The following is a 15,675-nucleotide window of genomic DNA, read 5'->3' on the forward strand; positions in this document are numbered from 1 at the left end:
AGGATAAACTGTGGGTGGAACCAATGAACTCTAAGAAAGATCAACCTGGTCCGGCTTCTACACTAATTCGAAAGATAGGTGGGTGAAATTTCCTCCCATATAATGTACCATGGGAATTGCTACAATAGGATGCATATTGTATAATGAGGGATTACTGTGCTGTGTAGTCTATACAAGTGTAATATATCCCTTAAACTGCTCATTATGCGAAATCAAAATGAACAGTCTTTTGCGCTTTGCATATTTCCCCTACAGATAGGTCGGGGCTGACAGTTTTCTTTCATGTGTTTATCATAGCATTAGAAAATGTATGTTATAGTAAATGTTGACATTGGGTAAGGTTTCTCACATGAGAAGCACTGGAAGACTTCTTATACAATCTTCATACTAACAAAGAACCTGGGTGGTTAACATTGATATCTTCATTTGGAAAGACTCCAGGAGTTGTTTATTCTTCTTTTGGATGTCTTGATTAATGGATTTGAGGTTTCAGACTATAAACCCATATAAAACCATGAATTTCACTGGGCCTTGCATATGGGCAGCTAAGCTGCCATGTCTTATAGTTTCCATTGTGTCCAATGCCTTTCAATCTCCACTGGTATCTATGACAGTCCAAAGTTTACATAGCTCCTATCTTAACACAGTCCAATCAGCTAGAAACTTTGGTAAATCAGGCAAAGTTCTCTGGGCTAAATCTGTATTGGTCAGACTCTGAAAAACGATAATTGATATATATAGTATGTGTGTGATCCATGTCATTATACAGTACTGTGCAAAAGTTTTAGGTGGTTGTGAACATGCTGTAAAGTAAGAATGCTTTCAAAAATAGACATGTTAACAGATTATATTTATCAGTTAATTAACTAAATACAAAGTGAGTGAACAGAAGAAAAATCTACATGAATGAGTGTCTGCAGGCAACATTGAAGCATGGTGGAGGTTCCTTGCAAGTTTGGGGCTGCATTTCTGCAAATGGAGTTGGGGATTTGGTCAGAATGGTCTCCTCAATGCTGAGAAGTACAGGCAGATACTTATCCATCATGCAATACCATTAGGGAGGCATCTGATAAGCCCCAAATTTATTCTGCAGCATGACAATGACCCCAAACCTACAGCACAAGTCATTAAGAACTATCATGGAAGTGATGGTATGGCCCCCACAGAGCCCTGGGATTGGATTAGAGAGGGGGGATCATGAAGAGAGAGAAGAAACTGAGGCTGGCTAAATCCACAGAAGAACTGTGGTTGGTTCTCCAAGATGTTTGGGCCAACCTACCTGCCGAGTTACTTCAAAAACTGTGTGCAAGTGTACCTAGAAGAATTGATGCTGTTTTGAAGGCAAAGGGTGGTCACCCCAAATATTGACTCCACATAGATTTTTCTTTTGTTTGCTCACTTTGCATTTTGTTAACTGATAAATATAATCCATTAACATGTCTATTGTTGAAAGCATTCTTACTTTACAGCATTTTATCACACCTGCCTAAAACTGTTGCACAGTACTGTATATGATATTAATTATTTTGTATTGGCCTCCAGTGCAGTCCTGTGTTTCAGTGAATCGCATTATCAGAACTATGTTATAGCACTTTTACATTCTCTCTTTCTCTCAGGAACCAGAAGTTCTGGTATTTAAATGAACAGGGATACGTCATCATCCGAGGAATGTCTCTGCCCAGCAACGTTCCACCCGAGTACAAACTAAAGGTACCAACACACATTGTCCCACAATGGCACACACAATCTGACACTGGTACACATGACACTGGCACTTGCTGATGCACACTGGCACCTTGATCAAAATAAATTAGACATGGGATTTGATTTTTCAGGTGTTGAAAACCCTGAAAGGGATGTAATAAAAACAGTCCCAACATCTGCACATCAATTTCAGCAATCTATCCATGACTGAATTGGAAATTAAGACCAGAACACACAGCACGTCTTTATACAGTGTTGTGTGGGTCTGGAACAAACCTCCCAGCCATTTAGTCAAAGCTGCTTCTCATCTTCTGGAAAGTTAATGTTTGTGTCTTCAAAAGGGATTTATGCTTTTAATTGATGCCCTGAGTTACACAATAAAATGCCTGGCATGAAGAACAGACGGATGTCAAATCAAGACAATTGCACATTGTATGTGTTTTTGTTTTTGTTTTTTTTATATATAGGTCGAGAGCCTGCGCTGCCCTCTGCTGTTGATTGCAGGGGAGGATGACCAGACCGTTGCAGTCATTGAGAGTTTTGATGAGGTGAGGAGATTATGGAGGGTGATCAGTGCCAAAATTAAGATGAACGTGATTATGAACATGATTATGAACATGAAGATGATTATTAACATGATTATGAACATGAAGATGATTATGAAGATGATAATTAACATGATTATGAACATGAAGATGATTATGAACATGAAGATGATTATTAACATGATTATGAAGATGATTATGAAGACGAACATGAAGAGGATTATGAACGTGAATATGAAGATGATTATAAGCACTGGATAGGACAATAAGCGCACTGGCTACCGCCCACCATGTTCATAACTTCATGTTCATAATCATGTTAATAATCATCTTCATGTTCATCTTCATGTTAATAATCATGTTAATAATCATCTTCATGTTCATAATCACGTTCATCTTCACGTTCACCCTAAACTGCGCTGCCCCACACACCACACTGCACTATCATACACTACACTACACCTAGCGCTGCTGCTCTAGTTCACTGCACTACAGTACACCGGCATTGTAGCACAATTACTGCTACAAACACGCATTAGAACTGCAACATAGCATATTCTATTATTGGTACACAAACACACACACACAACTTTCACAACACTATACATTACACAAGGAGTACCCTACTATTGTTCTACACATGACCATTACTGCTACACACACTACATTACTGCTGCAGAAACCATACACTATTCCTGTTAATCTACACCAGGGGTCCCCAACCGGTCAATCGTGAGCAACCACCCCCCGCGAGAGATTGCTGGCAGAGATCCTTAGACAAAGTTTTTCACAATACAATATTATGGCGCCTCATGCAGATACCTTTACACACACTCTACACTACTGCAACTTGAACAATACATTACACTACACAACTGCTACACAAAACCTACACATTTAAAACTATTACACTACACTATTACTGCTACATACATTGTACTACTAGCAATCTCAAATTGGGAAGGTATAAAATATTTGTATAAAAAGGAATATTTATGCTGCAAAATATCCTTAAGTATGGCTTTAAATTGTACTTTCTGATGATTTTTATTACTGCACTTGTGTAATCTGTAAATTACGGTGGCCCTGAAGTGGGCTCAAATTAGCGCCATAAGTATCGCATTATTGTAAACAAAAAAACAAAACTTGAGAAAAAATTGATGTTGAGATCAAAAAAAAAAAAAATCGAACGCAAATTTTTAAGAATTGTAAACAAAAAAATGAATCGAAAGCAAAAAAAAAAGAAAAAAAACTATAACAAAACTGCAGCCCCTGTGTTTGCTTGCGATGCTGCAATTTTTGCTTTTGCCGCCAGTTTCTTTGCTTTCAATATTTTTTTTTTCGTTTACAAGTTTTGGCACTGTTTTGTCGTGAGGGCGGGAGGCGTGTATCCTGGGTCTCCATTGGTCCAGCAGATTTGAGTGACGGTTCTTCCTTTATTCGCATTTTTATCAATGGCGCCAGTAATTTTGTAAGTGACTGTGCATATATATAGTGTGCATGTGTGTATGTATGCATGTATGTATGTATGTGTGTGTGTGTGTTTCTTACCTACACATAAACTGGGACATCACATGCTCTTAATGAATACGATGCCCCTCCATTTGCCTCTTGCTAAATGACGTGATCTACATCAGTCTGGCGCTGTGTTATCTGAGGAGCTGAATTAAAGTGCTCTGCAGGTTACATTAATATGAACATTATATTAAACATGTTACTGTGCATGTAGCAGGTGGATCCTGTGTTGTGTTTCAGTGCTGTATGTTTGGGCTCAAATGGCGGTGGGATCCAGTGATTGTCCAGCTCTTGACTGCAGGTCTCTGCGCACACAGGGGGTTTAATGAGTCAATGAATCGGCGCTGCTATTGAAACCGAGACAGTGGATTCCCATCCCACACAGAGATCACCAGACCAGCCCACCTGCTCACTGATTGGGTCAGGAAGAACCGTCACTCAAACCTGCTGGACCAATGGAGACCCAGGATCCACGCCTCCCTGTAAATCCCGCCCTCAGGACAAAATAGCGCCAAAACTCGTAAACGAAAAAAAATAATTCGAAAGCCAAGAAAGTGGCGGCGAAATCAAAGATCGCAGCATCGCAAGCAAAGACAGGGACTGCAGCCGAGGTTTGCTTTAGTTTTTTTTTTTTTTTTTGCTTTCGATACATTTTTTTTGTTTACAATTCTTAAAAATTTGCATTCGATTTTTTTTTTTTGATCTCAACATTTTTTTTCTCGTTTTTTTTTTTTAATGCGATACTTATGGCGCTAATTTGAGCCCATAGTAACACAACAAAAACAAGTTGGCAAAAAAGGAAAAACACAACAACAATCCTGAGAGGCCAGTAGGTTAGCAGCTTGTTTTGAAAGCATAGAGCCGCCCTCGCTTCAGAGGCGTCTCCAAAGCCACGCCCCCTCCATCACACATGCGCACACACACAGAGCAGAGTCAGCGCCAGGAGGACACACGTGTGGGTGGAATCGATCGCAACGCTTTCAGATTACCGCATGTCTCACTCACAGGTTAGACATTACAATAATAACGAACGTAAACATCTTATTTACGGTTATTATGATTTTAAAAATAGTAGCTGCGGCTCGCCTTCCATTCTCGCGCTCGCTCTCCACAGCGTCAAGGTTCCCGCACTGATGACGTGTGATTGTCTGCGCGAACAAGTTGCGCGGCGGTATGCAAATATAGATTGACAGACAGGAAGTACATCCTATCATTACATTCGGACCGAATGCAATGATTGGTCGATCCTTTTTTAGTCCTGTCCCTTCCACAGAAGATTATTTATATATATTTATATATTTATATTTACATTTAGACCACTTAAATTATTGATTGCTGTCAGGATGTGAAGAGACTTTGAACCAGAATAGCAAAAAATGTTTCTGGAAAAGATTGCTTACCCTACCTTTAACTCTAAACCGGAAAGGGAGGTTACATAGGAAATGCTGTACAATGCTTCTGATTGGAGGAATAACATGTCAATCATTGTGGAGCGGAACTGCTTGGACAGGAGAACTTGTAAGCTTATGGTGAGTAATATTTATCTTCTTTGACAATGTGAATAATGTGTAATATTTGTATTTTGTCAAATTCTTTTCACTAATGAATATAATGTAATTATTAAAGGTTAGGCTGATGCGAATTGAAAGAAATTAACACATATGTTTAGCTTTTTGGCATTTTCCCAAGGCTACATCTATTAACAGTGAATGTTCTAACAAGATGCAAAGTCAATTGGTAAATAAGCTAGTTTTAATAAACTAGTCAAATGTAAACTGCGACTTGGACATGTTTGTGACAGAACTTAATCAGCTGTTAATTCGCTCAGATAAGTAATGGTTATTGTGTCTGTACTCCAAAGTGCTGCCAAATGTTGTCATGCACTGCAATTACACTTGCAGACGTGCGATCATATTATGTTTTATGTCCAGGTGATATCGGGTGATCACATTTTAAATTATTTTTTTAAAGACTTTCAGTAATTGTTTTCTGTAAAGGAAAGATACCAACTTGTTGGATCATGAAGTGTGCAACCAGGCGATTTAGTGCTTGAGAAGAAACGTTAATTATGTTTATGATTTGAGTGTTTTGATCATTGATTAATGCAACCATTATGGTAAGCAGACACCATTTAATTTTAATTGTGGCATTATTGGCTTAAAAGAGAAAGGAACATGTCCCCGAATGCTAAATGAAATGTTAAAAGTAAACCGTATTGAAATAAAATATTTATATGCGTGTATCTGTGAGTATGCAATTGCAAAACTACTAAGGATAGCATCTCTTGCTTGATATACTATGGTATTGCACACCAGAACCATACATTGCAACAGTATTTCATTTTACCCTCTTATAGTTTCACACTACCATACTATTAATAGTATTTTGAAATGAACATTATCAAATATTACATATTAAACATTAATCATTTATTAAGTATTGTTAACATAACGTTTTTAAGTACTATTTTGTTTCAGATACTTGCAGTTTTAATCTATGTTTAACAAAATTAACAGTAGAGCAATTAAAATCTTTGTATACAGAACCATATAGAAGTCAGCCTATTTGGCTTCATTATTTCTGAACTTTTGTTTCAGATACTGTGGATTGTGTTTTGTGGTGAATAAATTGTGTTCTGTTCAAACCTATGGCTCATCCAGTGCTGCAGAAACTCCCCAACCACCCCAACAAGAAGGAAGTCCCTCACGCTCTGACCCATCCTGCTCAGTGTCTGACACCAATTTAATAACACAGTATTTTCATCAAGTTTCAAATGATTACACTTCAACCTTGTTGTGTACACTTTATTTTGGCACAGAACACACGACAGTCACATTTCTGGCATTTGTGTCATTGTCTGAATAAAACAATGTTTTATGAACACAATTTGTGTAGGTATTCAAGGACTTCAGACAAGTTACTTAAAAATTGTAATATGGAATCCTATAAAATGAATTAATCTAGAAACAATTAAATACATTCTGCTTATAATCAGATGAAAAATTAATAAGGAAAGCATGTTCTACATGAAATCTATTCATACTTCCTTTTTGAAATCTGTGACTTACAATAAAATGTATTACAACAGTGCATTTCAGTGGAACAAAACACATTGGCCATACTTAAACCGATTTGCATATGTAGCCTGTGGCTCTTTAAGACCAGAGGTGAGGATCAGTGATCTACATGCATCCAAATCCTGGGGAATTCTGTTTTCTGAAATGCATGTTAGTCTTAAATGAAATGTAGGTATCTGATAAAGACAGTCTAATAATATATCCACAGGTGTTGGATTTTGGGAGCTCTGAACTGCTTATATTATATGGAATGCTGTGGCTAAATTCCTGCAGGCGGTAGTGATCTCAGCCCTGTTGTAAACATCAGGACATTGTCCATGGATGCAGGACTTAATTGTTCTGAAATTCAAAATTTAAAGATACATTTCATAATCATTAAAACCTTTTACAGTACGTATTTTTCAAAATGCTTTGAAGTGTCACACTACAGATGTGTAACCCCTTAGATATCACACACCATATTTTTAAACGGTAATGGACATAATTACTTATTTCTGTTGTGGAATTAGGAATTTAACAAAAAAATAGAAGAAAAAGCTAGGTCTTTCTGTAGGGGTCGTTCCCGTGACATGCGGCACGTTACACCAAACTATCATATGAGGAAATCTGTAATTATATTAATCAGATGTGAAATTAAGAAATTACATATTACGTTAAAAATATGTAATAAAACTATGGTATTCCTATGATTAATTACAAATTCAAGGTGAAAAAATAATTTAACACTGCAGTCACTGAAGTCTATTGTGCAACACAGCTTTTACATTTACTTATAGGCAATATGTTCATGCCATCCATCGTTACAGTAAGACGAGAAGGCAGTTACACAGTAAGAGTTTTTAAAACACATACATCACAACAAAAGTATTTATTATTATTATCATCCATAAGGGTTCTGCTCTCTCTGTATACAATTGGATTGATTTGCCACAGTGACTGCAGAATCTCAGTTTGCTATCTCAAACATTTTAATTTGAAAAAACAATATTATCATCTCACATGTCTTCAATTATTATTAATTGAAAATAATACAATATCCTCAGGGGTTCCAGTCTCAGTGAGAATCGAACTCGGGTTTGCCACAGTGCAGCGCTCTTACCCCATCACTACAGACTCTGGCCTTAGTGAGGCCTCAGGATCGCTACACTAATATAATGTACAGTTCGTTAGAGTGGGCCAGGAAACGTGATTCGCCATATACCTTGTTTAAATTTGCTTCTGTCCATAATTTCACATTGCAAACTGTCTTCATTTACGTGTTAATTTCTTTCAATTCGTCTCAGCCTACCCTCTAATAATTACATTATCTGCATTAGTGAAAAGAATTTGACAAAATACAAATATTGCATATTATTCACATTGTCAAAGAAGATAAATATTACTCACCATAAGCTTCCAAATGCTCCTGTCCAAGCAGTTCCGCTCCACAACGATTGACATGTTGTTCCACCAATCAGAAGCATTGTACAGCATTGCCTATGTAACCTCCCTTTCCGGTTTAGAGTTAATGTCATTGTGTTTTCTCTTAATGTCGTGTTTTTCCTTTTTGTTAATTTGTTTCTTCTTTTTGTTAATTAATTTTCCTTTTTGTTGTTGTGTTTTGCACTTCAGGGCCAGCGTAGTATGTTGCCCTAGCTAAGGGTGTCTACCAAGCAGCAGCAGCAACAACCGCACTACATTTTTGTAGTCTTGGGCCAGGTTCCTTGTAGCTGGTTAACTGAGTTAACTTTCAGGATAACTTGGCAGAAGTCTGGCTTTTTCAGTTCCTCATAGCAAGCTTAAATTCGATTGAAGTAATTTACCATAAGGGAGAATTTATTAGCCTGAGTTAAACCAGGTACGAGGAACGGGGTCCTGGTTTTATTTCAGCTCCTGTTTAGTCTTTGTCACAGTGTCCAGATTGTGAGGAAAGTTCAGTGGTTCCCAGCCCTGATCCCTCTGTCTGCTGGTTTTCATTCCAGCCCAGTTATAACTGAGCAATCACAACCAGTTAAAGAGCTGAACACAGCTGACAAGGTTGAAATAAGACCATCATGAGTTCAATTAACAGTTAGCAGTTGGGACGAGAACCCAGCGGACACTGGTGACCTCAAGAACTAGGGTGTTGAGCCACTGGTCTAGTTGGTAAATCTGATCTTAACCCTTTGTGTGCCAGATCGAAGAGAGGCTGGGTGCAGTGGGGAAGTCTGGCCTGTTGACCCGGATCCAGTACCCGGGCGCTGGGCACCTGATTGAGCCACCTTACACTCCCAGTGCCCGGGCATCTCTCTTTGGCACCTACCCCATGAAAAGTATGCCAACCGCCCCCTTTCCATTGAAACTGCTTGCCTGAGACCACAGTCACACTGTCACTGACAGGCGGAGCCTCACACTGCCTCACACACAAAACATGGAGACTCCTCCCCAAAGATTGGTCTGTTTCAGTTTAGAGGGCGGTCCTCCTCCAGAACACGGATGTCTGTTTTAGCATATTCTTCCATAGTTTCTGCCTGTCTTTTACAGACCGCCCACACAGCGGGTTGACACTTTTTAAGTGCATTAGTACAAGTTTCAGAAAACTATCCATAATATTCATGAGCCTGCTACTAGAGACAGCACTTTGACGAAGAAGCATTCTTGTCAGGGCAGGTGAAACCCTTGGTGGTTGAAATAATTTGTATATGTTAAGAAGGGGTGTCTGTAATACAATCCAAGTTCATCATGTTTAAAAATGCAATTGTTTTTTAAAAAGAGAGCTTGAATATGAAATGAGGCAGGTTCTCCATTATATAGATGGGGAGAAAAGTACAACCAGAACTCTGTTACAGAAATTAAGTTTCAGAAAATTACCCCCACCATATATATTTTTCTGCATTTCAATAACTAGTAAAGAGTCACTGTGAAGAACAGGGATCTTCACTATTTGAGAGAAGCATCGTCATGTTTTAAAAGAGGGATGTGTCTTAAAATACCCAGAATGCATTGCATGATTTACTATGTAAGACCAGTGTAAGGAAAGGCAACGGTTTTAACCGAGTGTCTATCGTTAGTATGACTTATGCAATGAGCCCTGCTGCCACTCCCCCACACAGATATATACATTCTCAGGGCAGCAGACTGCTGGATTGAATGCGGTCACTGCTTTCGGGGCAATTCTGTTGTGACTGTCGTTACATGTGGTGTCTCTTTCACCCTCTCTCTGTAAGTGATCACTCCTTTTCACTGATCTCTCTAAAATACACATTCAACACAGACACTATCCAACAAGGTTTCAAATTCTTTATTATCTGCTATCGGAGGACATTTAGAGACCTTTTTCAAATGCACTCTCCTTCTCTCTCCCTCTGTCAGTGATCCCTCTTTGGGGTGGTCAGCTCCAGCCCCACTCTGTGGCCCAGGAGGATGCCTGGAAGAGGATTCTGGTATTTCTAGATCATCACCTGAGGGCAGACTACCCTTTTGTGAGTATTTTGGTCAATTGAACACATTTGCACTGTGGTTTTACAGTGATTGCCTGTTGGCTCAACATGCTACACTGTTCCATGAATGAACTGTGCTGTAGGAAAAAGGTCTCAAACACTTATGATGTTCCCACAGTCCAGTGTAGTTGAGCAGTGTTTGTTTTTTGTTTTTGTTCCACCAGTGTGCTACCAGGCAGAAGCAAGTATGCCACAGAATACCGAAATCTTTGTATACAATCTATTTTTAAGGTCCTTCAATATGCAAATAAGTTTATAAACAGAACCTCCAGAATCTAACAAAGTTTAGTTTGATTTTCATTTTTATAATGGTCTGGAGTTTGTGCTGCACAGTATGTAGGTGTCTTTAGCTTGAACAGGTTTGGAAGCACAGTGAAGGATTGTGCAACCCATAGGAAAACACTGCAGAAGTGTGGTTAAACTGCAGTCAGACTGTTCTTTTCTATGATAAATTTACCAAGGGCCATTGTTGGCCTTTCTCTCTGCACTGCCCTTCAGAAAGAGCCAGAAGATTCCCCAGCTGTCATCCCTCTCACACCGAAACGGGAGCTCTAATGGCTGGGGAGCTGAGGAAAGGGGGGCAGCTCCTCTAAATGAGAGATGCATGTGGAACCACATCACAGATCTTCTCTAGCAGACTTGTGGTTTCTGAGGAACATCTACTGCAGGAGTCTCCAACCCTGGCCCTGGACAGCCCCAATCCAGCCTGTTTAATAGGTCAACTTTGCTTCATCATTATCTAAAGGCATTCAAATATTTGAACCAGGACAGCTGAGCAATTGGTTTGGATTATCATGCACTGAGCAATGAGAAATCATTTTCACAATTATGTTAAGAATTTATAAGTGATCAATTAAATGTTTGTAGTGTACCTTTTGTCAAAATAACAGCAGATGCCACATATAGCATTATTGTTGTAAAGTAACACATCTAGTAATGTTTGTTGAATAGGCTGTTTGAATTTAGTCCAGAAGTGCAAGTGAAAAGTGTACTTAATGAAATGCACACTTCCAACATGTTCCATCAATCAGGTTTGGGTTCAAAGTAGGAGTTAATTTAAGTAATCCATTATAATCAATAACATAATATTGCTAGTTATGCAAATAAGTCAAACGTGTTGATGCATGTATGTAATGCAGTAGTACAATTATTGACTGTTTTAAAGAATGCTTAAAATAAAGTTTAAATGTATATATGCAATAGTCTGATCAATTTAACAATGAGTCCTGGTTTGAGCTGTGCGTAACTGATTATCCAGCTGGTTTTAAAACGTTTAGCGTGCTACAACTCGAGACGGTGTTTTTGTGTGCTGGTGTTTGGTTTGCGTGTTCCTGACTTCTCGCACAGTGAGAGTGACTGGGCATTCATTCCCGGTCCAAACTCGCTGATGGGCACTTTTCTGCCTGTCATGCTTGTTCTAGTATGAGTTGACAGTGGATCCCAATGACACACAGGGAGGTGTAACTTAGTCCAGTGAGTTTTAATGGTATTGGTCCTGCAGTGAGTATTAAACCTGTATGTTCTCTAATCAGAATAGTGTGTTTCAGCTGATTTAATCTAATTATTTGAAATGCTTTGTTCACAAACTTGCTTGTATTGTGGCTTTTTGGGGTGGGAGGGTATAGCAGTGGTTAATTACACTTACACCGGTTGCAATCCACAGTTTAAAAAAAAAAAAAAACTAATTGCGACGACACCTTTTGTGTTAATCTTAAAATGGGCACTTGTAATTTTTACGAACCCATAATTGCAGCAATAAACGTTTTACCAAACATCAGGACATCAGTCAAATACAGCATCTGTGTTTAGAAAAGGGCTACTTTTAAATTGGCATATCTTTTACAGGTGACTGTGGAAGATGTTAACCTAACAAACCCTACCAAAAAAGGTGTAATGGCACTTAACACTGTTTTGAGTAGTTTTATAGTAGTAGGGTGGCCGTGTCCAAAAGAAAAAGCAATCAACAAGGAAACTAAAAAGTGTTGCATAATACGGTTACAGGCGTACAACATAAATCTACAAAGAAAACGATAGGACTCTCCGGTTGAATGTATTGTTGTTGTGGCGCAGGTCTAGGTCTTGTACACAGAAATGTCTTGGAGCGACACATTCTTCCCAGATAACCCCAGACGCTGAGAGGAGGTGGTGCGCCTGGGTCAGCAGCTGCTCTCCCTCATGGAGCATAACTAACTGCGATATGCTGATCGGCACCATCGGTAGCATCCAGGCGCAGGTGGTCCAGATTGACAGCCGCTTGAAAGAGAAGCTGGAGCCGGAGATGTATCAGAAACTTTACAGCCTAACTGTGCCTCTTTCTGATCGCATCCACATCGCCAGCAGGGTGCTGAGCGGCGCTTTTGGCATGCTGGGCTCGCGCGCCATGGTTGCCGAGCTCATCCACAAGAGGGCAGTGCTCGGCCGCATCGTGGCAAGCCTAGGCCGGGTTGGCACCTGCGCGGTGGCCACAGTCGCCCTAGGAGTTTTGGGGCTGGGTGTGGACATGGTCGCTAGTGCCATCCTGGGCGCCATAGAAAGAGAGAACCTGGAGAGAGTCATCCAGGAATACAGCGAGGCGCTGGAGGAGTTTAGACCAGCCTCCGAGCAGTATTTGGAGAATATTGGCAATGTCATAGCCAGGGTCCAATTCAAACGGGGGCTCTAACAGCAGCCTTTTCAACCCTAGACACAGACGGTGCCAACCTCTCCATACATAGGTGCTGAAGATGATTGTAATAGTCTAATACAGCCAATAGCAGGATATGTTAATATTAATAATGGCATTCTATAAAGGGTGTAAAGAGACTGCTTATTATGAATAATTATATAATAATTATTTGGCTTCCATGGAGACTTCCATAAATAAATGTAATATAAAGTACACATGTTCTGTGGTGGAGAGTATACAACACACTATCTATAGCCCTAGACTTTAAAAATACCAATCCAAAGATAAAAGGACAAAGGTTTTTTGGTCATGTCAATAGAAAGTCAATGGGGTTTGGAGCTTTTGTACTTCAGCCAAAACTCATGGTCATGACAACATCCCAGCTAACACACAACTAGTGAATTACGTTGCTACAATGTTGTGGCAACATTGTGTTAGCAGGGCTCACCCTTGATTTCATAACTCATACTGTACAATAAACACACCATTCATCATATTCATCATTGTGGACTAAAGCAATAGTAATGTAATATTGACAGATCCACATTTTCTTCAGGATTTCATTCCTGGTTTATGCCAACTGGAATGTTTGTGTCCCCGAGTTTCCATTAAATTAAACAAACCACTTCCAAACCTGGCAGAACAAATAAACTGTGAACTCTGTAATTGTAAAGCTGTGTCTTTATTGGAAGATTATTTTTGCCTTCATCACTAGAGGCATTACAATGCCTCTGTCAGCTGTTGCACTGTATACCACCGACTGCCACTGTGGAGTATCTGCTTCTACATAAAACCGAGTGAATAATATATATTTTTTTAATAATATTATCAAGCATTACTAAGATCATCAAACTGGACCCTGGGTGGGTGTCACAGGTACCACAAAGAAAATAAATCTCTGACATCACACATTCTTAGCATTAGAGGGATGTAAGCAACCAACAACACACACAGACACACGCCCGTCATAAAGTGTGCTGTCTGACTATCCAGTTCCTTTCACAGCCCCAGCAGCATCACTAGAGCATTGTAGGATGGATGCAGCTCTCACTAAGAACACAGTGAATCTCACGGGCTCCACGGTAAGACTGGGTTGCTGTTATGCAGCAAACGTCGACTGATTATGTTGAAAGGCTTGGGTAATCTCTGGCATGGGGTTTATTCTGCTGTATCATCTGATCATTTTTTGCATTACTTTCTGATAAAACAAAATTGGACTGTGCAGAGGAGGCATCATTATTATCTTTGTACATTGTATGTGGAGAGATCTAGACCTCTTTGTGTTCTCCGTAGTATGGAAACAGAGAGGAAGATGATGCACAGTCTGCGCTCACATGCCAGTTTCAGTTGCATGTTTAAATGGGTAAAGCTGAATTACAATTTCAGTGTTAACACCACTATCCAATGATTGTAACACTGTTCCTAGTCCAATGCTCTCCAATCTAAAAACAATCCAATGCAATATAAGATGGTTTTATATATAGCACATACACTCACCTAAAGGATTATTAGGAACACCTGTTCAATTTCTCATTAATGCAATTATCTAACCAACCAATCACATGGCAGTTGCTTCAATGCATTTAGGGGTGTGGTCCTGGTCAAGACAATCTCCTGAACTCCAAACTGAATATCTGAATGGGAAAGAAAGGTGATTTAAGCAATTTTGAGCGTGGCATGGTTGTTGGTGCCAGACGGGCCGGTCTGAGTATTTCACAATCTGCTCAGTTACTGTGATTTTCACGCACAACCATTTCTAGGGTTTACAAAGAATGGTGTGAAAAGGGAAAAACATCCAGTATGCGGCAGTCCTGTGGGCGAAAATGCCTTGTTGATGCTAGAGGTCAGAGGAGAATGGGCCGACTGATTCAAGCTGATAGCAGAGCAACTTTGACTGAAATAACCACTCGTTACAACCGAGGTATGCAGCAAAGCATTTGTGAAGCCACAACACGTACAACCTTGAGGCGGATGGGCTACAACAGCAGAAGACCCCACCGGGTACCACTCATCTCCACTACAAATAGGAAAAAGAGGCTACAATTTGCACAAGCTCACCAAAATTGGACAGTTGAAGACTGGAAAAATGTTGCCTGGTCTGATGAGTCTCGATTTCTGTTGAGACATTCAGATGGTAGAGTCAGAATTTGGCGTAAACGGAATGAGAACATGGATCCATCATGCCTTGTTACCACTGTGCAGGCTGGTGGTGGTGGTGTAATGGTGTGGGGGATGTTTTCTTGGCACACTTTAAGCCCCTTAGTGCCAATTGGGCATCGTTTAAATGCCACGGCCTACCTGAGCATTGTTTCTGACCATGTCCATCCCTTTATGACCACCATGTACCCATCCTCTGATGGCTACTTCCAGCAGGATAATGCACCATGTCACAAAGGTTGAATCATTTCAAATAGGTTTCTTGAACATGACAATGAGTTCACTGTACTAAACTGGCCCCCACAGTCACCAGATCTCAACCCAATAGAGCATCTTTGGGATGTGGTGGAACGGGAGCTTCGTGCCCTGGATGTGCATCCCACAAATCTCCATCAACTGCAAGATGTTATCCTATCAATATGGGCCAACATTTCTAAAGATTGCTTTCAGCACCTTGTTGAATCAATGCCACGTAGAATTAAGGCAGTTCTGAAGGCGAAAGGGGGTCAAACACAGTATTAGTATGGTGTTCCTAATAATCCTTTAGGTGAGTG

The 15,675-nt window shown here is 39.8% G+C and overlaps 2 protein-coding genes across 2 annotated transcripts in view; both read left to right on the top strand.

Annotated features, from left to right (window-relative positions):
- The window catches only part of LOC136752691 (peroxisomal succinyl-coenzyme A thioesterase), a 36,323-nt gene extending 24,831 nt beyond the window's left edge, over positions 1 to 11,492 (top strand). Inside the window, exons 8-12 of the mRNA XM_066708209.1 lie at positions 1,617 to 1,710; positions 2,172 to 2,252; positions 8,997 to 9,132; positions 10,172 to 10,281; positions 10,798 to 11,492. Of these exons, the coding sequence (XP_066564306.1) occupies positions 1,617 to 1,710; positions 2,172 to 2,252; positions 8,997 to 9,132; positions 10,172 to 10,281; positions 10,798 to 10,854 (478 nt within the window). The 3' untranslated portion in view covers positions 10,855 to 11,492. The remainder of the gene's footprint in view (positions 1 to 1,616; positions 1,711 to 2,171; positions 2,253 to 8,996; positions 9,133 to 10,171; positions 10,282 to 10,797) is intronic.
- Positions 11,493 to 12,496: 1,004 nt separating this feature from the next.
- LOC136753825 (single-pass membrane and coiled-coil domain-containing protein 3-like) lies at positions 12,497 to 12,961 on the top strand. Its single transcript, XM_066710213.1, has one exon. It carries the CDS (start codon positions 12,497 to 12,499, stop codon positions 12,959 to 12,961), a length of 465 nt encoding a protein of 154 aa, XP_066566310.1.
- Positions 12,962 to 15,675: the final 2,714 nt, after the last annotated feature.

Source organism: Amia ocellicauda, chromosome 7 (assembly GCF_036373705.1).
Source record: "Amia ocellicauda isolate fAmiCal2 chromosome 7, fAmiCal2.hap1, whole genome shotgun sequence".
Classification (NCBI taxonomy): domain Eukaryota; kingdom Metazoa; phylum Chordata; class Actinopteri; order Amiiformes; family Amiidae; genus Amia; species Amia ocellicauda.